The 26,275-nt window shown below is 44.3% G+C and overlaps 1 protein-coding gene across 3 annotated transcripts in view; it reads right to left on the reverse strand.

Moving 5' to 3' along the window:
* The window catches only part of TAF3 (TATA-box binding protein associated factor 3), a 145,930-nt gene that overhangs the window by 16,036 nt on the left and 103,619 nt on the right, over positions 1 to 26,275 (reverse strand). For 2 of the 3 annotated variants that reach the window (XR_014172145.1, XM_081926887.1), the window contains exon 4: positions 23,273 to 23,358. Coding sequence is in view for 2 of the 3 variants with exons in the window: in XM_081926887.1 (XP_081783013.1) it covers positions 23,273 to 23,358 (86 nt within the window). In the remaining variant the exon portion in view is untranslated. The remainder of the gene's footprint in view (positions 1 to 23,272; positions 23,359 to 26,275) is intronic. The other variant, XM_081926888.1, reaches the window with a different exon arrangement.

A 26,275-nucleotide genomic window follows, 5' to 3' on the forward strand; every position in this document is an offset into this window, starting at 1 on the left:
TTTTTTATTTTTTTCAGACAAACTGTCTAGTTCCGCGTATTCAATCAATCTTTGAATCCATTCCTGCATAGATGGAAGTTTATCAAATTTCCAATTTGCAGCAATTAGGACTCTTGCTGCCACTGTAGCGTATAAAAATATATCCTTTGTGTTTTTTTTAGGAAAGTTCAAGTCCGTAATTCCCAGAAGATAAGCTTCTTGCTTTTTATTGAAAGAGATTTTTAACAGTTTTTGCAATTCTAAATGGATGCCCTCCTCAAACACCTCAATTTTCTTGCATTGCCACCACATATGGTAAAAAGTGCCTGATTTTTCTCCACATCTCCAGCAATCGCATAGGATACCTTTAAACATCTTGGAAAGTTTCCAAGGTGTTAAGCACCATATGTGTTGCATTTTTAAAAAGTTCTCTCTTACGGTAGATCCTGACAGCATTGGACACTTCCACTTAGAGAACTGCACTGTTTGCCGATTTGGTCTATAAATCCTTACTATTGGTCTATAAATCCTTTATTTATATATTTCTCATTATATTCATATGCCACCTTTATTTTGCATGGATCACAAGGTAGTGTACATAGTTCTCCTCCTCCCCATTTCATCCTCACTACAACCCTGTGAGGCTCATGAAAAAGAGGAGGAGGAGAGGGAAATATATGAGGCTGAGGCTCATTCTTGCAGCTGAAAACCATAGTTTCCTGCTACATCTGAACCAGGCCTCAGTCTTAGGGCTTATACTCACACAATTTATACATAATTATTCCCCCCCTTTTAAAAAACTATCTTAATTCATTATAATGATGCATCCTATCTGTCACAGAGTTTCTGAAATAAACGTAATAAATATTACAGCAAACTCAATAATGTCCTAGCCTGTGGATTGCTGCTCTCATAAATGGCAAGCATACTCCGTTTTTCTGTGGAGATTATTCTGATGCTCATTTTATATGTAGGTAGAAAGCTCTCACACACCGACAGCAGGGATGGTTTGCAGATAAAAACGGCTTCCAGTCAGAAACCCCAAGCTGCACCACATCCCCAAACATTGGTGTACAATATGTATCGTCCAACACGAATACAAAGAACAAAAAATTATGCAGAGTGCTCATACGCACTATTTTAATTGTCGCTGCTTATTTTACATTCCTTTTCTTTTTGTTTGCAAGAATTATGGTAGTAACTGGAAATGGAAGACGTTTGGCTGGCTAAAGACCAGAGGAAGGGACTGAGATCTGCACAAGGGCTAAAATGCTACACGTTCTACTTCACACTCATAAAACTCCTCCACAAACTACCCTTGCTTCCAGAGCCTTCAGCATGTAACATCCTCATGCGTAGTTTGCAGTCATGAGGACTATGGCCTTTTTCATTTTTAAAGTAAAACCCCGAGAAAGCGTAATTGTGCGTCAGGTTGTATAGTGCATGGCGAAGGTGGAGACTCCCTCCAACCAATTAAAAACACTGTTGCTTTCTCAACATGTCACCATGCCACATTCTTTCTGTCTGAATCGGTAGGAGTGAGCATGGGAATCTCTCAATGTGTAGTTAGTGACAATTCCTTTAAAAACAACAACAACGACAGCAAACCCTCCCCCCAAAACCCCAAAACCAACCAGGCCCACACAGAATCTGCCCAAAGTACTGGGATCACAGATTAGCTCCACGATGGGTTGCTTTACCAGGCAGGGTTTATTCTGACACAACGATACCCTTCATTAAGAGATAAAAAGTAAATTAACAACAACAAAAATCACCACCCCAGAACGAAGGAGGTGTATGTGAGAAAAGCCTTGAAGCCTTCTTGGGATGAGTCTCCCAAGCAACCACATCAACCCAAAGTTAACAAGGTACCACACACACCACTCCCTTCCCCTGTGATGTGGGAATGGGAGAAAGGCTTTGGCAAGGAGACGGTCTTGCTCTAAGTACGCTTCTCATCGTTTTTCTTGAAAAAGGGGGTACTGGAACACAAGCAACACAGTTCCCAAGGCTGCAACGGAGCGTGGATATTTCTTTCATACATTTCCTCTGTGGTATCAGACAAAACGCTTTATGGTCACTGGGAACTACTGAAAGCTCTATGTACGCAAGGGCGTTCCCACCGCCATCTTGGGGGATTCCCCCTCTGCGCATGCAAATCATTGTCACTCTCATCAAAGAGGGCACCCAGCATGGGAGGGCACCCTTTCTGTGTGCATCACAACTGCTACGTTGAGGTGCTCTCTTATCCTCCCCAACAAATTCACAAGATAATAGCCTAATATCCCAAACAAAGTGGATGGTTTTCCTTATGGCCAGCTTGGGCAGTGCTGTAACTATTTGGGGGGTGGGTGCTGGTTGGTTGTTGCCGCGTTTGCCTCCAGAGGGGCGCCATTGAAGGTGTGTGTGTGTAAGCAAATGAGTGTGGGGTGTGTGCCAATCTGGGTCTTTGAGCCGGGTGAAATAAAGCCCAGTTTCACCCCTGCCTTAGGCTGACATCTGTCTTGTGCTGCCTGGCTCCAGAGCCATAAAACACTACCCATCATGGCACACCAAATCAGAGCGCAGTCTTTTTCCAAAGTAGCCGAGGGCAAATCGTTATTATCATATTCAGCTTGGACTTGGAACTTTCATTCCATTCTACAGGCCGGAGCTCCCCACACGACACATTCCCAGGGAAGGCAAAGCCTTAAACCTGCAAGGGCAGAGCGAGTTCTACCAGTCATTATGATGCCACAGGTAGGCAGGCAGGCAGGCAGGCAGGCAGGCAGGCAGATTGTTTGGGATGTAATTGGCTTGCACAGACGCAAGCCGTGACATGCTGCATCTGAGGCACAGCAAGACTCTTGAGATGTGAAATAATTTCCTATCTTTGGAAGCAATTTATTTGATTTCAATCTCATCCTTTGCAGGCCCAAAGCATCATGACTGATGAAAATAAACGGGAGTGGGGAGAGTGTCACCCCACAAACGCTAAAAAGGAAGCAGCTTTTGAAAGTCAGATTTGATTCCCAGGCCTCAAAGGCTGCTGTGCCAAGTGATCCACAAGTGCAAGTGTGAGGCATTACCGAAAAGGCGTAAACAATGTTTCCCCCCCTTTGAGAAATATTTAAGATCTGCATCTGAAGAAGTGTGCATGCACACGGAAGCTTATACCAAGAGCAAACTTATTTGGTCTCTAAGGTGCTACTGGATAATATTTTTTTTATTTTTATATATATTTCAACTGCATCTAAATAAGTAAATAAATCTAAATTCTGTGCAAAGAACTGTGGCAGTTTTGTAAATTTACTCATCTTCTGTTATTAATTCTGTTCTGTGGTCATTATTTGGATTAAGTAGAAAGCCATGTAACTTTGTAAATGTGTGCTTGTGGGCAAGGCCTTTCCTATATCCATTCTGCTCTCAATGTCTTACACACACCCATGCAATAATTGTATTTATAAATACACACAAACGCAGGCTAGCAGCTGGCCAACAATACTGCTCCAATACTGCTGCCTTTCCTGCTGACCTCCTTTCTCATCAACAGCCCCCAACCCCTTCTGACCCTAGCCTAGAATGCTAACTTCTGAAAAGTTTGAATGTTTGTAATATTCCTTAACACCACAGCTATGAAAGTCTCATTTCAATCAACTGATGCTGGAATTCAAAGACATGCATTTACCTTAGTTTTATTACTGAGTTTATCTGATTGCGGGGATAAATTGCAAAACCACTATGTTTTTCAAAATCTCAGTGTTCTTGCTTAAATATGATACCTCAGCTCAGCTCTCTACAACCACAGAAAGCGCCCTAAAAGATTACCCAAAGCTGGCGCTGATTTAATATATAATTTACATGTGCATAGATTGAAAAGCTATATAGATTAGGGCAAACGGGAGATAAATAGTGGTCTCGTGTACTTAGCCACACTAGTAAGCCACATACCTTAGTAAGCGAGGGGTTCTCAAAACTCTGTCCAATTGAGGCCTGCTTACAGTCTTTCAAAAAATGAGTTCACTGCACAATAAACATGCATTTGTTTTTCACACTGCCCACAATTCTCAAGAGTATGGTTTTGTTCCATGGACACTGCACTTCCTGAGTGCTCTGCAAGTAAACAGCTTTTACATGGGAAAATGCAGCTACTATTGTGACTGAAAAGGTGACTTGTGGGAGTCTTGTGCAAAGGGGAAAAAATGGGTTTGGGGCGTGCTTTGAAAGACTCAGAGAAATGACTGCTCGAGGACCAATTTCGATAGTTATCAACACCAAATACACAAAAAGAATGAGCTGTGCATGTCTGCCTTTGTGGATAGTGACATTATATAGTTTACTGCAGCAGCAGGGAACCTCAAACCCATACTCTTAATTAGGTCTGATAAGTCACTAAGTTTGGCCCGTGAGACCATTTTGGCCAAACCACACCAGCATATTAGTCCCTTGACATAATATATAAGGTGTGAAGACCTGTTATCTCTGATCAAAGCACGAAGGTAAGAGATAAGGAATATCTTCTCTCCGGTGAAAGTACTAAGCACCACAGAACTAAGACTTACCTTACTTAGCACTGTGGTGCTTAGCGCTAAGACTGAAAATAAGCTTATGCAACCACCTAAGATCAAATGAGGTCCTGTACACCTGTTAAAATGGCCCACAGAATCCATTTTGTTTCACACCCCTGGTTTTGTCACTAGGTGGCAGCGGCCAATTTCCTGAGTAGTACCAGAGGTTTCCTGTTGCTTCCACTTCTTGTTTAAGAGAGGTAATAAAGTTCTTCTCTAGCATCCTGACTGATGTGTCCTCTAGCCTTCTATGACACGACTATGCCAAAAGTGTACTGGAAGAAGCAAAGATCACCAGTGTTGAAGCAATGATTCTTCAACATCAACTTCATTGGACTGGTCATGTTGTGTGGATGCCTGATTATTGTCTTCCAAAGCAGCTACTCTCTTCTGAACTTTAAAATGGAAAGTGTAATGCTGGTGATCAACAAAAGAGGTTTAAAGACTGTCTCAAGGCAAATCTTTATAAAAAAGTAGTATAAACACCAACAATTGGGAAACACTTGCCTGCGAGCACTCCAATTGGAGAACAGCCTTTACCAAAGATGTCATAGGCTTTGAAGACACTCAAACTCAGGACGCAAGGGAGAAACATGCTAAGAGGAAGGCACGTTCGGCAAATCCACATCGGCAAATCCACACCATGATCAACTCCCACCCGGAAACCTATGTCCCCACTGTGGAAGGACGTGTAGATCCAGAATTGGCCTCCACAGTCACTTATGGTAAAAGGTAAAGGTAAAGGTACCCCTGCCCGTACGGGCCAGTCTTGACAGACTCTGGGGTTGTGCGCCCATCTCACTTAAGAGGCCAGGGGCCAGCGCTGTCCGAAGACACTTCCGGGTCACGTGGCCAGCGTGACATCGCTGCTCTGGCAAGCCAGAGCTGCACACGGAAACGCTGTTTACCTTCCCGCTAGAAAGCGGTCCCTATTTATCTACTTGCACCCGAGGGTGCTTTCGAACTGCTAGGTTGGCAGGCGCTGGGACCGAGCAACGGGAGCGCACCCCGCCGCAGGGATTCGAACCGCGACCTTTCGATCGGCAAGTCCTAGGCGCTGAGGCTTTAACCCACAGCGCCACCTGCGTCCACCTGTTAAAACCTTGTTTATAGAAGACAATCTTAATTGGCTATGAGTGATCGCCAAAGAAGAAGAAAAAGCCAGAAGTCCAAGTTTTGAATTAACGGATTTCTAATAAGACTAAGGAAAAATGGCACAGTGTCTTTCTCCGTAGAGGCAAAATCACTAAACCTGTCACTGAAATCTAGCGTTTCTACGAAAGCAAGGGGCTGCCTTTACAAAGAAAAAGGAAACGAAGTTTAATACCTCAGTCTTAGCTTTATGATGCAAACAATTCCCACAATGGTTACTGCTGAAGCAAGCAGCTACAAAGTGAAATACTACTTTTTGTGCAGTTTTCAGAATGACGACAGTCGCATTCTGAGCCAGAACTGTTATTAAAGCAGAAAAACACAAAACATAACTTGAAAAGGGGTATCTTCCTAGGGTGTGGGCAAGTGAAGCCTTCTATAGATACCAATGCAATTTATCTTCTTGGAGACTCTTCACAGTCCATGAATCCTTGTTGACCTTGATTAAGGGAAAGATCTGGACCAAGTACAATTACAGTACCGGTGTGTCTTCTAATAAGAAAGAAGCTGGTCATTAATGGACACCTCATCACACAGTTGCACAATGCAAATAGACACAAGTCAAAGGAGGACATTGAGGCTTTTGTCCATCCATGCTGTGTATGCTTCTTCATCAGCAACTGAAAACAGGCTACTCACGGAGGCCCAGAACTTCAAGAAATCTTACTCCGTATCAAATCAGGATACTTCAGGAATGCTTCAGAGATGACTAGAAAGTACTTTGTAAACCATGGACTAATGAATGAATTAAAGGCTCTATCTATCTATCTACCTACTTAGGAACAGAAGGAAATCATATTGATGTGTCACAGTCTATGAAGGAAATTCTAGTCCTTATCTAAGCCAAGCAGAAAGTATGGGGGGCTGATACTGGAAATGACATAGAGAACAAAATCTTATCTTGAGATTACTGCCGAAGAAATAGATCAACACAGACAAAAGGAACCTTTAATCACCACACTGTTACTCAACAGGCCTTGTAAAAAGCCAACAGCTGGCCACTGCGCATCCGGGATGCCAATACTATTCAGCTGTTATTGATTACTATTCAATGCATATTGATACACGCCCTTTTCTTGGAATTACCTGCTGTAGTGTTGTTGCTCAACTGAAAAATACTTTTGTTTGCTTTGGTGCCTTGGATGAACTTGTGACGGACCATGCAACCCTATTATAGGATCAGAATTCCAGGTGTTCCAGATATCCTACAATTTTCACCACATTACCACTGGCCTTTACTACTGAACTCAAACAAAAGGTGAGCTATAGAGAGCTGGGCAGACTTCAGAGAGACAGAAAGACCCATGCATTTCTCATGTAAGTTCCAGATCAACTCTACTGATAGCAATTCTGCTGGGCTATATCCAGTAGCTAATGAGAGAATAAATATAAACACAGCTTCCGACTCCACACAAGAATCTCATTCCAAAGTGGCTTGACCTAGGGGGAAAATGCTGTTTCAGATTAGGCAGGAGAGGTAACGAACATTTCTACAACTGCTGCAATTTAGTGTCGGAACTACAATATTAGGAGCATAGCAAACTCCAAGTACATGGAAGAAATGAGGAACCACACAGATAATATTATGTAGGGAGATCAACACAGTGAAACCCAATACCATCATTTTATTCCTGAAAAGGTACAATCACCAAATGCACGAGTAGTTTCCCAAACTCCAAGATTATTTACTGAGATTCTGCCAGAGCCATCCTGAAGGACCGAAAGCAATGTTACTACTCAGAAGGTCACTCACTCCTGCTGAGTTATTCAGAAACCTTTGAGTTTTTTAGATATGAGTGACTGAATGGGTGAACCACCAGATGTTTCAACTTGCTTTTCTTTAAATCTAAAGGGAGAGATGTGTAGAAAGTGTCATTATACAGTTTAGCCACGAGGCGGTAATGAACTTAGTTGAATCTGGGTGAAGGGCTGGAGCTTCCTGTTGCTGTTCTGTTCTTGTTTAAGACACAATAAAGCTCTTGTCCTGCTTTCTGATTGCTATGACCTCTGAGACCTGCATGGCACTATCTCACATCCAACTAGACAGGGGACTGCTTCATGCTTCGGGAACTGAACTTTAAGTCAAAGGCAGAAAGCCATTCTGAAAAAGTACCTAGCACCTGTAACTGAACGCCATCAGTTCTAGAAGTATGCTTCCAAAAGTCAAAGTGGAGCTCCAAAATAGCAGCTATCTACAACATGGATGTTTGTTCACATAAGTCAAGTGTTTGGGATATGACATTCTCTCTCCACATGGGTTTGGGGTGAAGTAGGCTGACAATAAGAGGGTGGCAAGTGGTGTAAGACCATGAGTTCTTGGGAAAGGGTGGTAACTCAATGGTGCAGCATTTGGTTCAATGTCTGATCATCTCCAGGTGCAGCTAGGAATGTCCCCAAACATCTGAAACCTTGGGCAGCCACTGGCAGTCAGTGAACTGAATGGATGAACCAAGGGTAGACAGCAGCTTCCAACATTCCTATGGTTCAAGGGAGGTGGTCCCCAAAGAAAGCAAGAGGTGTAAGAAAAACAACCCCCCAACTGATTTGCTACCTCCACTAAATATGTGCCAACCTATAAGCAGGGCAATAACTACGGAGACTGCCTTATTTTCTATCAACAGAAGTACAAATGAAAGGGGCCCATAGATACTCTTTAGCACAGCTCAGGAAGAGGCAGGGGATGATGATGATTAGAATTTGTAAGTTGCTTTATCTTTCGCAGGGTAACCTGAAGCTACTTACCAAACAAACAAATAAACAGACAACCCCCTGCTGCAGTCTAGATACGTTAAAATCGAGAGGAAAGAGAAATGCATTAAAAGCATCCCAGGCCACAGATACTTAAAGACCAAAGATGTGGTTACAGAGGAAAGTTTTTTGTCTGAAGCCTAAAGAAATATAATGTTGGCACCAGTGTACCTGGGGATAGCCCAGCAGCTCACCTGCAAGCTAAAAACAGCAACACGTACCCAAATCAAGGTACACAAATCGAGGAGGAAGGTTGGGTCAACTGAGAGACACCACTCTCCTGCAAGTGTCTGCCAGGTCTTCATGGGAAGACCAGCCGCACACACTGAAAACCACAATCCTGTACCCTCTACAAAGTGAAATAAAATACCCCTGCTGCGTGATGCCCTTTCAAAAATAAAACTGTGCTTGAATTCAAACTCTGCACAACAGGTTCTGGGTGTTTCTCTGAAGCAAGCGCAAGAATGTTGCCCACACCTCTGCATCTGCGGCTGGGGGCCTTGGCACAATTCTGGTTCCCAGACATATGTAACTAAGGAGCCAAAGATGCGAGCGTATGTTTGTCTGTTGCCCACACTGTGTTTGCCCTGCAGGAAACACTGATGTGTACCAGCAAACATGTTTCAAGCTGTTCTCGAGCACCTTTGGCCACACCATATTGGTAGGTGTAGGTAACATTAACTACATTTGAGGGAGGAATGTTAGGAGAGGTCTTTCCTGTGCCACCAAGCTTGTAATGAAGAAATCCTGCAGGCATCCACCTTCAGCTCTGTGGCCTTGGCATGGTAAGTGTTTGGTTGGCTCCAACTCGTTTGTGCATGGAGCTCTGCTCAGGCAGGTATATGTCTCAACTTGCCTGAAGCTCTCTCATTTATTATTATTTTTTATAATTGAGATGTACACATCACACACAAGCGCGCCTCCGTCACTCTTGTGCAACAGAGAGCAGAATCAAAGAATCTTGCATCCAAGTAATTGGTCTTTTCTTCCCAATGACTCAAACGTCTTTATGGATTCACTTTGGGAGTCACTGCTTGAGTGCGGCCCAACAACAAAATGAAAATAATTTTGCACCTGCTCCCCCACCTAACACAACCCAGCGGCATAATTGGTGCGGTGGCTTCTGTAATTAAAAGGAGGGAAGAGGACCTAAATCAACACTGGGACATGTTCTCACGCTTAAAATCCAGGTTGCCTTCAGGAGAAAGCTAAAAGGGTGATTATTTAAACCTTCTGGAAATGGCAACGTTATCTACAACAGCATAATTTACTGCAAACATCTACTCGGAAAGAAACGATGGTTCTCTTGGTCACGAGGCATAATATGCAGACTTCTGCAAAATGGGAAGTGGTGTTATTTATTTAATATATTTATTTGTTGTGGAAAAAGGTGTCCCCAAAGCGACTTGCAGATTAATGGAATGTAAATGACATGGAATGTAAATGACATGGAAGGCATTGAAGCCATGTTGAAAAATAATAAAACAAAATACTTGAAAAAGGCCCACCCATCAATATTTATAAAAAGGGGGAAATCCAATCTCCCTCCTACCATAAGAGGAGCCCTACAGATGGGCCAAAGACATGTCTTGGTAAACTCCAAATTGATGGTCAAAAGTCTTGGGTGAACAGAAATGTTTAAGTCTGGTGTCTGAAAACAGACAATGATGGCACCAGGTGTGCTTTCTGAGGGAGAGCATTCCAGAAACAGAGAGTCAACACCTTCTGCACCTCCCTCGAAAGCAGGCATACGAAGATGGGCCTCTGATGACTATCATAGTGCCCAGGTAAGTTCCAGCTGACTCTGAATGTGGAAGCGTCTGACTGTATCTATCAGTCCAACTCCACGTATCCAGGCCCCAGTCCAGATGAAGGTTGTTGGCAAAACAAAACAGGACGTTCTGCCTTTGTTAAAGAAGTCAATGTGATAAACTGGTTGCAAAAGGACTGAGGTGTGAATAACTTTCTCAGGACTGGCAAATAAATGATTCCCCGAGCTGAACACAGCCCAGCAGATATTTTTAAATGAATGTTCCTATGAACTTTTGTAAGTATATATGTATAGGCAATACATAGTCAACAACAACAACAACAAAATAAATAATAAAGGGAAGTACAGCACTAGCAAGTGTGTTCAGCAGCTAACGTAGAAATAATAAGAACAATTGTGTTAAGATGGGGCATTTTCTGCTACTGTCTCTACAACGCAGAGTAGGTGCATCATTCCTAAACGAGACTCGTGCCCCCCTGGAGATGAAATCTACAATGTTCCCACAGATAAAGCAACTAAAGAATAGAAAATATTTTATATACTTTATGTCATTATTTCATTCTATCATTTTCATGCCAATGTTCCTGTAAGTAACGCAGGATGGAAACCATCTGAAATCAATGATGAAGAAGGGGAGTCAAGGGCAGTAAGTGATGGGGAAATGCAACTACACACAATGAAAAATTGGTTAAAGTAGGGAACTAGGAATAAAGGGCTAAAGCCAAAGGCCATGTAGAAAATATGGAATTTAGAGAAGAGATTTGATGTAAGGGAGAGGGGGAAACATGTACTTTTTCAGGGAACTGCACACACTGAAAGGGAAGTGCGCTTGGATAGGAGTGGAGCAAGCAAAAGGAGACAGAATCATGCAAGAGAGGAAAATATTTTTTTGGGCAAGTGAGGATGGATGCAACTCCTGTTTTTGCAATCTGAGGAACGCTGGGCATTTAAAAGCCCTGGCGAACCACCAAATACAGTTGGTGGGCTACATTCACTTTGGTGTGCTACCAAACTGCAAAGCTGAACAGGCATAGAATAAAAAGCTATACCAATTGTCAGGGAACTGCCATCGGAGCCAGAGGCGGAGGGAAGGCTCCAGAGGGATGCCGGAGAGGGTCCCAGCAGGCAGAGAGGCAGCCCATCTGCTGGGGAAGGAAATCAGCGTAACACCAGTGGAGAAGGGGGGCAGATGGGGGAATCGGAGAGGAGGCTCCAGGACTCTTCACCGGAGACCAGCGGGGAGAGCACGGGTCCTCCGCTGCCCACACCCTCCTTGCGCAGAAGACTTCTGCGCAGGGAGAGTAGGAGGAGACTTGGCGTCAAAGAACTTCTTTGCTGGAAGAGGTTCAAGAAACGCCCACTGACGGATTCTGCCAGCAACTGAAACAGCCACGAAGTGAAGGGCTGTCCAGACAGAAAGGGTTCAACCAGGTAACCTAGCCAGGAGTGGCGGCAACTTATGCACGAGCAACCCCTAGAACCATAACACCAATAAAATAACCGACTGAAGTAATTAAGAACATTGGTCTGTGTGCGTGCGTGTGTGTAGTCTCCCTCCCCCCCCCTCTCTCTCATTTTTAATGTTTGATGTTTCAGTATGTTTTTAGATGTATTAGAAGCCACCCAGAGTGGCTGAAGCAACCCAGTCAGATGGGTGGGGTATGAACAACGACAACAACAACATGCACAGCATAACATTTGGACAAGTATAACTGGGAAGTAATACTGAGTTGTGACTTAGCGATAATAAATCTCGCAGGCCTTGCACCCATCTCACCTGCTACCTGGGCAGCCCATGTGCAAGCCTCACACTTTACCATTGTGTGAGGAGGACAGAGAAAACTATTGCAGGAAGCACAGCTTTCCCTTGTCAGAAGTGGCAGGCCCTATCAGTTCTGAGGCTGCCTTTCCCGACCCAGATTCAACCCAGAGTTTGAGCAACTCTAGACCTAAGCCTGCTGGGAAGGGACTTTGGGGATGCTCTATAAGGTGCACCAGACCACAAGACGCACTTAGTTTTTGGAGGAGGAAAACAAGAAAAAAAATATTCTGAATCTCAGAAGCCAGACCAGCAAGAGGGATCGCTGCGCAGTGAAAGCAGCAATCCCTCTTGCTGTTCGGGCTTCTGGGATAGCAGTGCAGCCTGCATTCGCTCCAGAAGATGCAAACACATGTCCCCTTACTTTTTAGAAGGGAAAAAGTGAGTCGTACAGAGCAAAAACTACGGTACATTCTGAGATAACAGAACCATAGGAATCTGCAGAGTTGGCCGGCACCACGAGGGTCAGCCCCTTGCAATGCAGGAACATTTTCGCCCAATGTGGGGATCAAACCCATGACCCTGAGATTAAGCGTTGATAATGTCCTGGAGTAAACTAACCACCTCTACTGGGAAATTTTATTTGATAAACAAAAGTGTGGTGGAGGTGAGTGAAAGAGTTACACTTTTTTGCCCATGTTCTATAATAATTTAATAATAATTTATTATTTATACCCCACCCATCTAGCTGAGTTTCTCTAGCCACTCTGGGCGGCTCCTAATCGAATGTTAAAAACAATACAGCATTAAATATTAAAAACCTCCCTAAACAGGGCTGCCTTCAGATGTCTTTTAAAAATAGGATAGCTGCTTATTTCCTTGACATCTGAAGGGAGAGCGTTCCACAGGGTGGGCGCCACTACCAAGAAGGCCCTCTGTCTGGTTCCCTGTAACCTCACTTCTCGCAATGAGGGAACCGCCAGAAGGCCCTCAGAGCTGGACCTCAGTGTCCGGGCAGAACGATGGAGGGGGAGATGCTCCTTCAGGTATACAGGACTGAGACCGTTTAGGGCTTTAAAGGTCAGCACCAACACTTTGAATTGTGCTCAGAAACGTACTGGGAGCCAATGCAGATCTCTCAGGACCGATGTTATATGGTCCTGGTGGCTACTCCCAGTCACCAGTTAAGCACTCAATAGCATCTCCCCTTCCTCCTTAGGATACATGTAAAGTAAAGGTAAAAGGACCCCTGACCATTAGGTCCAGTCGTGGCCGACTCTGGGGTTGCGGCACTCATCTCGCTTTACTGGCTGAGGGAGCCGGCATACAGCTTCCGGGTCATGTGGCCAGCATGACTAAGCCACTTCTGGCGAACCAGAGCAGTGTACGGAAACGCTGTTTACCTTCCTACCTATTTATCTACTTGAACTTTGACATGCTTTTGAACTGCTAGGTTGGCGGGAGCAGGGACCAAGCAACGGAAGCTCACCCCATTGCGGGATTAGTACCGCTGACCTTCTGATCGGCAAGTCCTAGGCTCTGTGGTTTAACCCACAGCGCCACCTGCGTCCCTAGGATACATGTAGATAGCTATAATTCTGAGGATAAGGTTCAAATTCTCTTGTCTACAGGTCATGGAGAGCTGCCCTTCCTCTTCTGAGAAATGGGTATCCCTGGAGTCCCTTGGAATAAGACATCCACTTTTCTCCAGGACTGAAAGAAGCTTCCACCTGCATACAGGCTAACCTGATCTCAAGGGTAACAGTTTGAATGAGAGGAGTTAGGCAGAAACCCCCTTTTTAGACATCACAGGGACAGAGCTGGCCATTGACCAGCAGCCAGAGATGTCTATTTGTACTTTCAATATACCTACGAGATAGGACAGACTTTGCTAATACCCTCAGCACAGCGCCTACAATGAGGAGCATTCACTCCCATTGTGCACTGAAAAGGCCAGACAAAAGGAAAGGGATCCAAGTCTGCTGCCTCTTTCTGTTCACTTAAGTGCATGTTTTTAGGAAAGGAAGGGGAAAAAGGTCCACACATGAGGAACATTCCCAAGCCTTCCATGACAATGTGCCGTTTCATTTCCTCTTCCTCTCATTTCTACATATAAAAAAGAGAGAAGATTTTTAACTTATCTTATCCCTGGGCAAGGTAATAATATATATCACAACAGCCACAAAGCAGACAAATTAAAATGAACCGAATCAATGCTAAATGTTGGGACCACGCAATCTGTCAGCTTAACACCTATTCTCCCCCAAAAGATGCCAGCCTGAAGAAGAATTCTACCACTAAGTAGCTTTTAGCCAGTCTATTCTCCTTTCGAGATCCAGGGGAAAGGCTGAAAAATGGGACACACTAAAGTTTCAATTCTGTTATCCCACCATTAGTGCTTAGCCATTCACTGCTAAGTGCTCCTTTGTGCAATAATTGGGCTTGCCATTAGGTTTGTAATCAACAGAAGACACTGGCTGCCAAGTCCGCACTGTCTCCCGCCCCAGCTGTGCCTTAAAGCCTTCTACCGCTTTCTCTCTCCCCCCCCACCCCAAAGTATCACTTTTTCCCTGTCTTCCTATTTAATTCCACAGTCAAGTTCTCCTCCAGAGCTTTCTGCTGAATGGGAAGTGTCTCGCGGGGTAACCAACACTGCCCGCAGCTGCGCCCCACAATAGCTCCCTCCTGCTTGTGTTACAGCTTGTGGAAGATTTGGTCACGGTGCCCTAACTGCGGCAAACAGTGATCCGATTCATAAAAACGTGCAGGAGGAGGGGCCTTCCAGCGGGATCCCTTTACCTGTTTCCCCACCACAAAACAAGGAACTAAATGGAATGGGTCGTGGGCGGCTTGGCCTGTAACGGAATCCCGCTGCCTGACAAGTCAATAAAGAGGCAACCCTCCCCTCCCCAGCCACACATGGAGAGCCAAGGTTAGAGGCAAACACAATTTGGATAGGCCTACACAGGGAGCTTAATGAGCCCCATTATTTGGCTATTGTGGGCAAACACTATGAAGCCAGTAATCTAAATTACCAAAGTCTGAATAACTTGTCGCTAAATGGCACACTGAGTTCAAAAGAAACCTTACAATGGCTTACTTATTCGCCCTTTCAGAGGAGGACCATTGTCCCACCAGGAGCCTAGGACGAAGAAGGGATCCTAAGACAAATTCTGAGTGATTTAAATTTATAAGAATTGCTGGACTACAACTACACTGCTCTGTAGCAGCTGAGTGTAACACACGCTACTTTTTAAAAATCTTATATGCTCCTCTATAAGGATCTAGTTATTTCCCTTATGTTTGTCCTGCTTTTTGTATTGCCCAGTCTTGGTCATTTTGAGTCAGAGTCAAAGCTTCTCAAGGCTTAATAGTTCCTTAGCACCACTTCAGCCTGGGGGTTTTCTCTTCTGTTAAACCCATACCTTCAAACTCTGGGGCGCAGGCACTAGGGATCTGCAATTTGCCATAGCTCCCTTGATGCATGTCCACTCTGCCAACCAGTCACACTTTGTGTGTTGGACCACAGCAAACTCTACTGCAACCATGGCAAAAGCAATTGCTGAACAGGGTGTGAAATTATTGCAGGTTCTGCTCATGTGAAATTTCTTACTTTGTGCAGGCACTGCAATGCAGAAATGCGCATATATAGATAGATATGGATAGATATATCCCATAAAGACAAAATCAAACTGTACTGCTGTGAAATACCCATACATTGTTAGATGGATTCAAAATATTTAAATCCATTTTTAAATTTAAAATATAAACATTTAAAATATTTTGTAAACTTTGTAAAAGCTTTGTAAAATTTTATTCTAGAGCTTCACCTTAGTCACACAGATCTTATTCATGATTCTCTCTGTTGAAGGCAGACACTGTACGAGGGTTGAAAGTTACTGTGCTACAGTGATAAATAATCTCACCTATTGGTCAAGCAATTCTCTTTCAACCTCAGTTTTCCTCTCTGCAGTATGAGGACAATAACCCCAACCTGCCTTACAAAGTTAGTTGCAAGGTTTTCTGAAAAATTTTGACTACTTGACAGTGTCATATAAATGCTATGTATTATCATTACTGGTCAGGTTCTTCCAAGCTGGTGTGCTTTAAGTTTTCAAAGAATGCACAGGATCAGCTGTAGGCATGTCCAACTTGGTACTCTCCAGATGTTGTTACACATCCTCAGTTAACATAGTCAATAATGGAGGCTGAAGTCCAATAACATCTGGAGAAAGCCAGGTTGACACCAGTGATTAAAGTACAACTAAATTGGATGCTGAACTGAGTCCAGCATTCTTTGCAAGATTCCCAGTAATTATTTGGTAGTCCACCAGAAACTGGCCAGTGGTTTGGGTCAAACTTTTTTTTTTTAAGCTACAGTAGTGAATGGGGATGCCAAAGTAATCCCACTGGCAGAAAAACGTAGACTTGGTGTGAAATATTAATATATCTGGCAAAAAGGTTAATCAGACAATAGTTCAAAAAAAAGCCAGTTTGTGGCAACAATACACATTAGCTGCTCAAAAATCTATTGGCAATTTAAGTTCAAGAAGTCCACACAAGCCCTTTCCAGATAACCAATCTTAAATGCCTCCCCAAAGAGACTGAATTAGTGATCTTGTAGCCTGATAACACAGGAAAACACACACATATGCACCAGCAGATCATTCAAATCATATAAAAAACGGTCATAGATTTCTCTAAAACCCAGCAAACTAATAAGTCCCAGATCCATTAAGGATAAGATCTTTCACAATAAATTAAATAAAACAATTTATTGAGGCCTGGGCTTGAGATAAAATAGATTTACTGGTTGACCTTTTATTCATTTAAAGAACAAAATTAGCTCTAATTGCATTAGAATGGAATCCAGTAAATTTCTTCTAATGTGGCATTTATGCAAGTGTTGCTGTAATTGTTTACTACAAAGATAGAAATGCTCTGATTATAATCTATTTTCCACTTGGTTTTAGTGTGCAGTCAAAGCACTTGCAAGAAACCACCACCTGGGATGTAACATGTCCTCTACACTTTGCTAGAGCTAGATTTGAATATCTAGCGACCCAAACCTGCATTTAAATTATTACAAAGGAAACTCAGTTTTTAAATAAGTTAGTGCATATTTATTTGGTGGTGGTTCACCCAATGGAGTAGGTCAGCCTTTCCCAGCTTGGTGTTCGTCTGATATTTTGGACTACCATTTCTACCAACCCTGAAAGTTAAAGAGTCCAACTGCATCTGGAAGACAGCAGGTCAGGGAAGGCTGGAGTAAACAGCAGGGCTGTTACAGGGAGATTATATGAAACTCAGTAGATGAACTTTATGCATTAGCTTGTGGATAAGACAGATGTTATGAAATGAAATGAATCTGTTTTTAGTTGATGCAGATAATGAACCATAGCGGGCACCATCTTGGAATAAGCAATCCCTTGGGTGTGAAAAAAGGAACTGCTGAAAACAAACAAAAGCCTATTTTCAGATGGTGATTATCACCCGCCGCTTATCCAAATACATAAATGGTTAACCATTATTTTGCAAAATGCTGCCTCATTGATTGATCAAAAAGGTGCCCCTGATAAAACAAGTAAATGAGTAGCAACTTATTTATCAAATGTATATCCTGCCCTTCATCCCAAAGGAGCCCAGGGTGGCAGAGAAGACATTTGTCCAGATAGAGTGGTGCCTCGCAAGACGAAATTAATTCGTTCCGCAAGTCTTTTCGTCTTGCGAGTTTTTCGTCTTGCGAAGCACGGTTTCCCATAGGAATGCATTGAAAATCAATCAATGCGTTCCTATGGAAACCGCCTTCAGACCAGGTTCGGGGACAGTCTGTCCCCCAACCTCTTTTGAAGGCCGGCGGGGGGCGAAAGTCTTTGCTCCCCCCCCGCCTGCCTTCCCGGGACAGCAGAGACTTCTCCGCTGTCCCGGGGCGATTTAAAAGCCCCCGGGAAGGCAGGCAGGGGGGGACAAAGACTTTTGCCCCCCGCCCGCCTTCAGAAGAGGTCCAGGACCTCTTCTGAAGGCAGGCGGGGGGCAAAGGTCTTTGCTCCCCCCCGCCTGCCTTCAAAAGCCATCCGGGATAGCGGGAAGCGCTTCCCTGCTATCCCGGACTGCTTTTAAAATGCTGGCGGTGGGGAGCAAAGCCTTTCGGCCTCCGCTGGCCTTCCTGAACCTCTTCTGAAGGCTGGAGGGGGGGGGAAGGCTTTGCTCCCCACCGCCAGCATTTAAAAGAGGTCCCCGGAGATTTCCCTATGGGCTTCCTTCTTGCGAAGCAAGCCCATAGGGAAATTCGTTTTGCGAAGCGCCTCCAAAACGGAAAACCCTTTCGTCTAGCGGGTTTTTCGTCTTGCGAGGCATTCGTCTTGCGGGGCACCACTGTAATGGGGTTTGCATAAAGGCACATGGACCCATCGAGTAGTAGTCTACTGCCTTCTGGTTCTTTTCCTGACAGGATATGGGAGACTTCATTTAGCACCTACAACTTTCATCAACGCTGATCATGGACCATGCTAGCTGGAGCTGAAGGCTTTCTATCCTTGAGGAAGAGTGGATTTTAGTGTGGGCCCAGAAATTTGTGTGTGAGAGTGAGTGTGTGTGTATGAGAGAGAGATGACAAGAGGCTCAGAGCAAAGTCCAAGACCCACTCTCAGACATGCTGAAGGTTAATTGCCCAAAAGCAGTGTGCGTTATTAGAAATCTCTTGGCACCTTGTTGGGAATCTCAAGTGTGGAAAGCACTGCTGAGCTCAGGTTCCCATAGGGATCTGATTGATCACTGTGAGAACAAAATGCTACACCAGATGGGCCTTTGGCCTGATCCAACAGTGCTCAATCTGAAGAAGAGTGGCTTATGAGAGCAATTTTAAAAATAAACAAATCCATAAACACTAAAACAGGAACCACACAATTCAGCAGCTCGGGAGACAACAGACTAGCATACCACAAGATCAAAAAAGTCTGGGGACAGGGATAATGTCCACCTGGTGGTCAAAGAGATCTTTGGTTTGGGTCAGTATCTTGAGGGTGGAGTTCTAGAGACTTTTCCCCAGTCACTATCCACCTCTGATGACTATCTTAAGACACGAGCAGGTTCAGGTAGAAGAACTGGGGAAGTCGGACCTTAAGGTTCCCAAATCTAAGCTGTCCGGAAACACTTGTTATCTCTTTCATAAAGGTAAAGGTAAAGGGACCCCTGACCATTAGGTCCAGTCATGACTGACTCTGGGGTTGCGGCGCTCATCTCGCCTTATTGGCTGAGGGAGCCGGCATACAGCTTCCGGGTCATGTGGCCAGCATGACTAAGCCACTTCTGGCGAACCAGAGCAGCGCACAGAAATGCTGTTTACCTTCCCACTGGAGCGGTACCTATTTATCTACTTGCACTTTGACGTGCTTTCGAACTGCTAGGTTGGCAGGAGCAGGGACCGAGCAAAGGGAGCTCACCCCGTCGCGGGGATTCGAACAGCCAACCTTCTGATCACCAAGTCGTAGGCTCTGTGGTTTAACCCACAGCGCCACCCGTGTCATCTCTTTCATACCACAGCATAATAGCCAAGTATACATGTGATCTGAAATAAGTGACCAGGAAAGGAAGGGGCAGGGAGACTTTTAGTAATTCCACGCCTGTGAGAGCAAGTTACTGACCTCACTTCGAAGATGAAGGAGGGAAGAGAGGCTAGAGGACACAGAAGGAAGGAGAACTAAGAAGCACAGACTTAAATAGGCAATTGGTATATATGGGGGGGAATTGCAGAAGCGAGTGAAAACAGAGACTCCTGCTCTGAGCACCAAAGCACCCATTTAGATGAAGCAAAGCCAGGAATTTAGATGGACATTTTAAATAAATGTTAGAAATTACCAATCTCCATCTCTTGCTGGCTGTTTGTCTAAGCAGAGACGACCAAATACCGAAAAAGCAAGCTATGTTCTTATCTGTACAGAAAGGCTCTGTAAGACAGGATTGACTGACCTTAATAGAAACAGTCTGAGGGATGCAGAGCCACAGTGATGTTGCTCTGCTTATTTGGTGCAAAGAATTTCCAATTCCATCCTTCTGGTGGTGTGCATAAATCCCTCAAATCAACCTGCTTCTTTTCAGCTTATTTTTTATTTTAAAAAAAGAGACATTTCTACATCATTTCGGTTCCCTCCTCCTCACATAGGTACTAATGAAATGGTAAAGTTGAAAGATGCTCTGTAAATACTGACAACACAAGATACAAAAAGGCACAGAAACCAAGAGGTTAATTCTACACATCGTGGTGGTTATTGCCTTAAAAGGCCTGAGCTGGCAGTGAGGCTACCTTAGGGAGTTGGTTCTCAACAAGCCGATCTTGAACCCTGGCAAGATGGTGGCACTGTGGGTGAATAGTTCCTGTATCCGAGAAATTGGGACAGCTGCCAACCCTGGATGGGGTTGCAGTTGCCCTGAGGGAGAAGGTTCACAGTTTGGGGATGCTCAGGTAATCTCTGTGACTACAAAGGCCTTTTACCAACTGCGACTGGTTCAACAGCTATGGCCATTCCTGGGAAAACCTTGCCACAGTACAGTGGTACCTCGGGTTAAGTACTTAATTCATTCTGGAGGTCCGTTCTTAACCTGAAACTGTTCTTAACCTGAAGCACCACTTTAGCTAATGGAGCCTCCTGCTGCCGCTGCACAATTTCTGTTCTCATCCTGAAGCAATGTTCTTAACCCAAGGTACTATTTCTGGGTTAGCGGAGTCTGTAACCTGAAGCGTATGTAACCCGAGGTACCACTGTAATTCATGTGTTGGTTACTTCAAGACTGGATTACTGCAATGCACTCCATGTGGGGCTTCCCTTGCGCATGATCTGGAAGCTGCAGTTGGTGCAGAATGCTACAGCACGATTGCTGACAGGAGCAAGGCACAACTCCACTTACCATGGTAAGTGTGCCCCCCACTGACTTGAACGCGTTCCTCTCAAACCTGGAATTGAGGAGGGAGGGAGGGAGGGTTGTCCCTGCAGCCATGCTGCCCTTTGGAAGCACAGTACAGTGCGACTGCGGGGATAATTCCACTTCCAAGTAGCAACAACAACAAACCCTGTACACGACAGTGTGAATGTGGTGCAAGGGAGGCATGTACAATTTGGATACTCCTAGAGACCAGGGAGAAGAGTCGGTGGAGGAAGATTGGAAGAAATTTAAAGACTATTTACAGAAACATTGTAAAATTAATGAATGTTAGAAGGATGTTGGAATGAAGTTATGTGGTTTTAGCAGAAATGTTATAAAGGATTAGGAAAAAACAGACTGTTAATTGGTGAAAGGAGGCAAAGTAAAGTTACATTATATTATGATAAATTACAGGACAAAAATTGGAAAAGATGGAAAGGATTTGCTGAAATAGATAACTGAACTAGAATACAAAAAAGGGAGGTGTGAGGAGGTCAAGGAAACAAGCAAATGAAAGATAAGTTATGGGAAGATTCGCTGTGTTTTTTAATGGATTTTATTTTTCTGTTTTCTTCTTTTTCTTTCTTTTCCCCCCTTATTGTGATGTGTTGTTTTGTTTTTGTTTAATATGGTGTTTTTACTTTTTCTTTTTGTAACCTTTAAAACTTTAATAAATATATATATTTTTTTTAAATAGAATTTGGATACTCCTTTTTCTACAACACAAGGACAAGGGTGCATTATGCAGAATATAAAAACAGGACAGTTGCAAAGGAAGAACTAAGGGTGCACCTTGGATTTGCTCCAGAAGCTTCTTGCTTTTAGCTGTGGCTTTCATTTTCTAGTGGGAGCTTGAACTTTCTCGCACCGGACGTCTTATAGGATGTCAGGCCACTGGGAGGAGGGCAGGATTTATTCCAAATGGCCTGGAAATCCTAACTAGGCTGATGGGCTGGAAACTCCCCACCACTGTCATACACATTTCCTTTTTTTAAAAAAAAAATATATTTTTTATTAAGGATTTTCTTGTTTTACAGAAGTGTAGTGCCTTGTATTTTTTTTTCTTCTTCCATGTAACATTTTTACAAATCCGTTTCACTTGTTGAGGCATTAGGGGGAGAAGAAAAAAGAAAGAAAAAAGAAAGGGGGGTGGAGAGAGGGAAGATGGATGGGGTGGGGTCGGGTGGCGGTGTTTCTATTATGTTTAATGTATGTAGAGTTTGGTGTCAGCGTTGCTTGTGTTGTTCACTTGTGTCCCTTTGGTGGTGAGAGAGGTTGGGGTTGGCCGAGGGTGTGGCTGTTCATTTGTGGTTGGCTGTGGTGATCTTTGTTTTCGTGTGTGAGTGAGGTGTGTGTGTGTTTTGGATCAGGTTAGCCATATTGATTCGTATGCTGTTGGTGGATTATTGTCATTGTCCTGTTGGGCTGTGTATGTGATAAAGGGGAGCCATACCGGGGTGAAGGCGTCTTCTTCTGTTTGTCTGTCCCCGTGTCAGTTTCAGTTTATTGGTTAATTTTTCTAGTAGGGCTGTTTCCCATACTATTTGGTACCATTGGTCCATGCTTACTCCTGACAGGTCTCTCCAGTGTCTGGTTATGATGTTTCTGGCTGCTGAGAGCAGGTGGGTTGTCATAGACATTTCCTTTCCCTCTCACAAAGGAAGGCTGCACCACCAGACCTCATTTCTAGAAAACACTTGGGCACCTCGTCTTTCAAGTAACAGCTCTTGCTTAGTGTCCTTGTCCGTGTACAGGAAGAGACAAACAGAAGCCCTGAATCTATGCACGCAGGTTGTATGACCGGAGGTGGCACCCCTGAATAGTAAGGTAAAGATACCCCTGACCATTAGGTCCAGTCATGGCCGACTCTGGGGTTGCGGCGCTCATCTCGCTTTATTGGCCGAGGGAGCCGGTGTACAGCTTCTGGGTCATGTGGCCAGCATGACTAAGCCGCTTCTGGCGAACCAGAGCAGCGCACGGAAATGCCGTTCCCGTCGGAGTGGTACCTATTTATCTACTTGCACTTTGACGTGCTTTCGGACTGCTAGGTTGGCAGGAGCAGGGACCGAGCAACGGGAGCTCACCCCGTCGCGGGGATTTGAACCGCCGACCTTCTGATCGGCAAGTCCTAGTCTCTGTGGTTTAACTCACAGCGCCACCCAAGTCCCTTACCCCTGAATAGTATAAAGGCTCTATTTGGTTGCAAAATTAAACATTTTAAATCATGACGGAAGCCAATTAGCATGCACGTTTGTCTAGGCAATATATTCATTAGAAATTGGGGATTAGTTCATTAAACAGGATTTGCCAGGGGGAGGAAATAAACAAATGGGATGACACTGCACCAAGCCCACCCACCACCAAGATTTTATCAAACGGGGTTGACTTTATACTTACATCTTGTCCTGACCAGCCCCCACTCTCAGCGTCAGCCTCGGAATCACGGGAGACGGCGCAGGAACAACAGGTTCCACTTTCATCTGCTAAAGGGAACACATTTAACTGTTAAATGGGCTGCATCTCCTAAAGAGAAATGTAACACCGACAGTGGGACATTGCAGGAAATTACCGTATTTCTTGCTCTATAAGACTCACTTTTTCCCTCCTAAAAAGTAACGGGAAATGTGCGTGCGTCTTATGGAGCGAATGCAGGCTGGGCAGCCAGAAGCCAGAACAGCAAGAGGGATCGCTGCTTTCACTGCGCAGCGATCCCTCTTGCTGTTCTGGCTTCTGAGATTCAGAATATTCTTTTTCTTGTTTCCCTCCTCCCAAAACTAGGTGCGTCTTGTGGCCTCCCATGTGTCTTATAGAGAGAAAAATATGATATTTTACGGGAAAGGAAGCACGGAACTTTACCACGGAACAGATTCTGGTTAAAATGAGAAAAGGCTGCGCAGCAGATTTTGCATTTACTCCTTATGACAGTATGGTTTAGTGTGATATTTACCTGGCTTTTTTAAAACTGTGTTGTCTTTGTATGACATTGCACTGTGTAAATGGACAAACAGTGCCATCCCCAAGTACCTGGAATCTAAAACCTAAATGGCGCCAAGGACCAGGAATCAGTGTCTTCTTAGAATCACAGAAGTGTAGAGCTGGAAGGGTCCCCAAGGGTCATCCAGTCCAACCCCCTTCAATGCAGGTGATGAAGCCAAATATAAAGGCAATTGGGTGTCAAAAGGAAGATGGTCTTGGCACCGGCTGAGCCTCCCTGGGGAGGGCATTCCACATACTGGGTGCCACAACTCAAAAGGCCCTCTCTGGTCACCTCCTACCTAACTTCAGAAGGCAAGGGCAGTCAGAGGAAAACCTTGGAAGGATTCTAAGTAGTAGATTAAAGCTAAAGTGCATCTGAAATAAAAATACAATAGGCCTAGTAGTGCTGATGGATCTTGAACTTGTTTACATGTTGAAGTCATTCTGGCTCTGGTGTGTTCTTTTACAATAGAAAACCTCATATGCTATATTTCTAAGATAGATAAGATAGATAGAAAGAAAGATAGAAAGATAACAAGTGGTAGTTTTTCCCGTCTCAGTTTTTTATGTCTTTGCATTTAAAACTGTCCCTTTTCTTAAGAATCCTCAGGAGGCACTGATATTTTGCAAAAATGTATTCGAAGTTAATTGGCCAAGAGCCAGTGGATGAATCAGCAAGGTGCCCTAATAAACACCATTAATCACCTTCCTCTCCAGTCTTTGGCTTTATGATTCAGTGCAGACACTCACAAAGCAGGCAAGGCTTGTATGTCATTGTTTGTTGTCATTTATTCAATGCGCTATATAACAGGAGCTGGCAAACACGCACACAGGAGTTGTCTTCTTGGGCTGTGAGCAAAGACAATCTGGTCCGGTGTTCTGTTTCATTAACAGCCAACCCAAGGCACTTGTGCGCTTCCAAACAAGGAGTAAAGACGGGGGTCTTCCTATTCTGTTTTGTTCCAAGCAACTGGCATTCAGAGATATACTGTACTGGGAAGTTCCATTTGGCTCTCACAGCTAATAATATCATTGTTTGTTTTTTCAGGTTGCTACTGTTCACAGGGAATCCAAAGGAAAGGGGTATGTGATGCTTATATCCAATCTCTCGATGACAGCAGAATTTGGGGGGGGGGACACCACCCTGGATGGGAGTAGGACCGCTGTCCATGAACACATGCCTATGTGTCTGGGAGACTAGGCACTTGTTATAGTTCCATTCTGTTGGTAGTCTTTCCTTTGGATAAAGGTAAAGGGTAAAGGGACCACTGACCATTAGGTCCAGTCATGGCCGACTCTGAGGCTGCAGCACTCATCTTGCTTTATTGGCTGAGGGAGCTGGCATACAGCTTCCGGGTCATGTGGCCAACATGACTAAGCTCCTTCTGGCAAACCAGAACAGCGCACGGAAACGCTGTTTACCTTTCCGCTGGAGCAGTACCTATTTATCTACTTGCACTTTGAGGTGCTTTCGAACTGCTAGGTTGGCAGGAGCAGGGACTGAGCGACCGGAGCTCACCCCGTCACAGGGATTCGAACTGCCAACCTTCTGATCGGCAAGCCCTAGGGCTCTGTGGTTTAACCCACAGTGCCACCCATGTCCCTTATATACCGGCTGTGCATCTTGATAGAGTAGAGCGAATTATTACCAAGCTAATGTTTGCGTGTGTGAATGTAATTATTTGTTTGTTTGTACCCCACCCATCTGGCTGGGTTTCCCAGTCACTCTGGACAGCTCCCAACAGAATAAACATAAAATTAATAAACATAAAAAACATCAAACATTAAAAACTTCACTAAACAGGGCTGCCTTCAGATGTCTTCTAGAAGTCAGATAGGTATTTATATCCTTGACATCTGATGGGAGGGCGTTCCAAAGGGTGGGCGCCACTACCGAGAAGGCCCTCTGCCTGGTTTCCTGTAACTTCACTTCTTGCAGTGAGGGAATTGCCAGAAGGCTCTCGGAGCTGGACCTCAGTGTTTGGACAGAACAATGGGGGTGGAGACGAGGCCGTTTAATAATGTAATAATGTTTAGCTTTTGAGCTGCTGTTTTGTTAGCACTGTTTTATAGATTATAATTATCGATAATTGTTTTAGTGATGATCTGCCAATTGTGTAAGTCGTGTGCTGTCAACTGTGATGCTGCAGTGTGAGGTGAATGGTTTGTAGGCCACTTTGGGATTTGCTTGAATGGAAGTGGCACAGAAATACAGCCAACCATCGATACACCTGCCTTACCTGAATTCGCCAACTTTATTAGAAACTATCTAAGCTGGCAGCTGTCACCAGTTCTTGTGACTAAGCTACACAATGGTGAAATACACCCTATTGAGACTTCAGGACCTGCTATTCAGCTTCGGGGGGTAACGTTCTAGTAAAATGGAGGAGGCAGAAAATTGTGTGACAGTGTGCTGTTTAGTTT

This window comes from Podarcis melisellensis, assembly GCF_964234715.1.
Source record: "Podarcis melisellensis genome assembly, chromosome: 10".
Classification (NCBI taxonomy): domain Eukaryota; kingdom Metazoa; phylum Chordata; class Lepidosauria; order Squamata; family Lacertidae; genus Podarcis; species Podarcis melisellensis.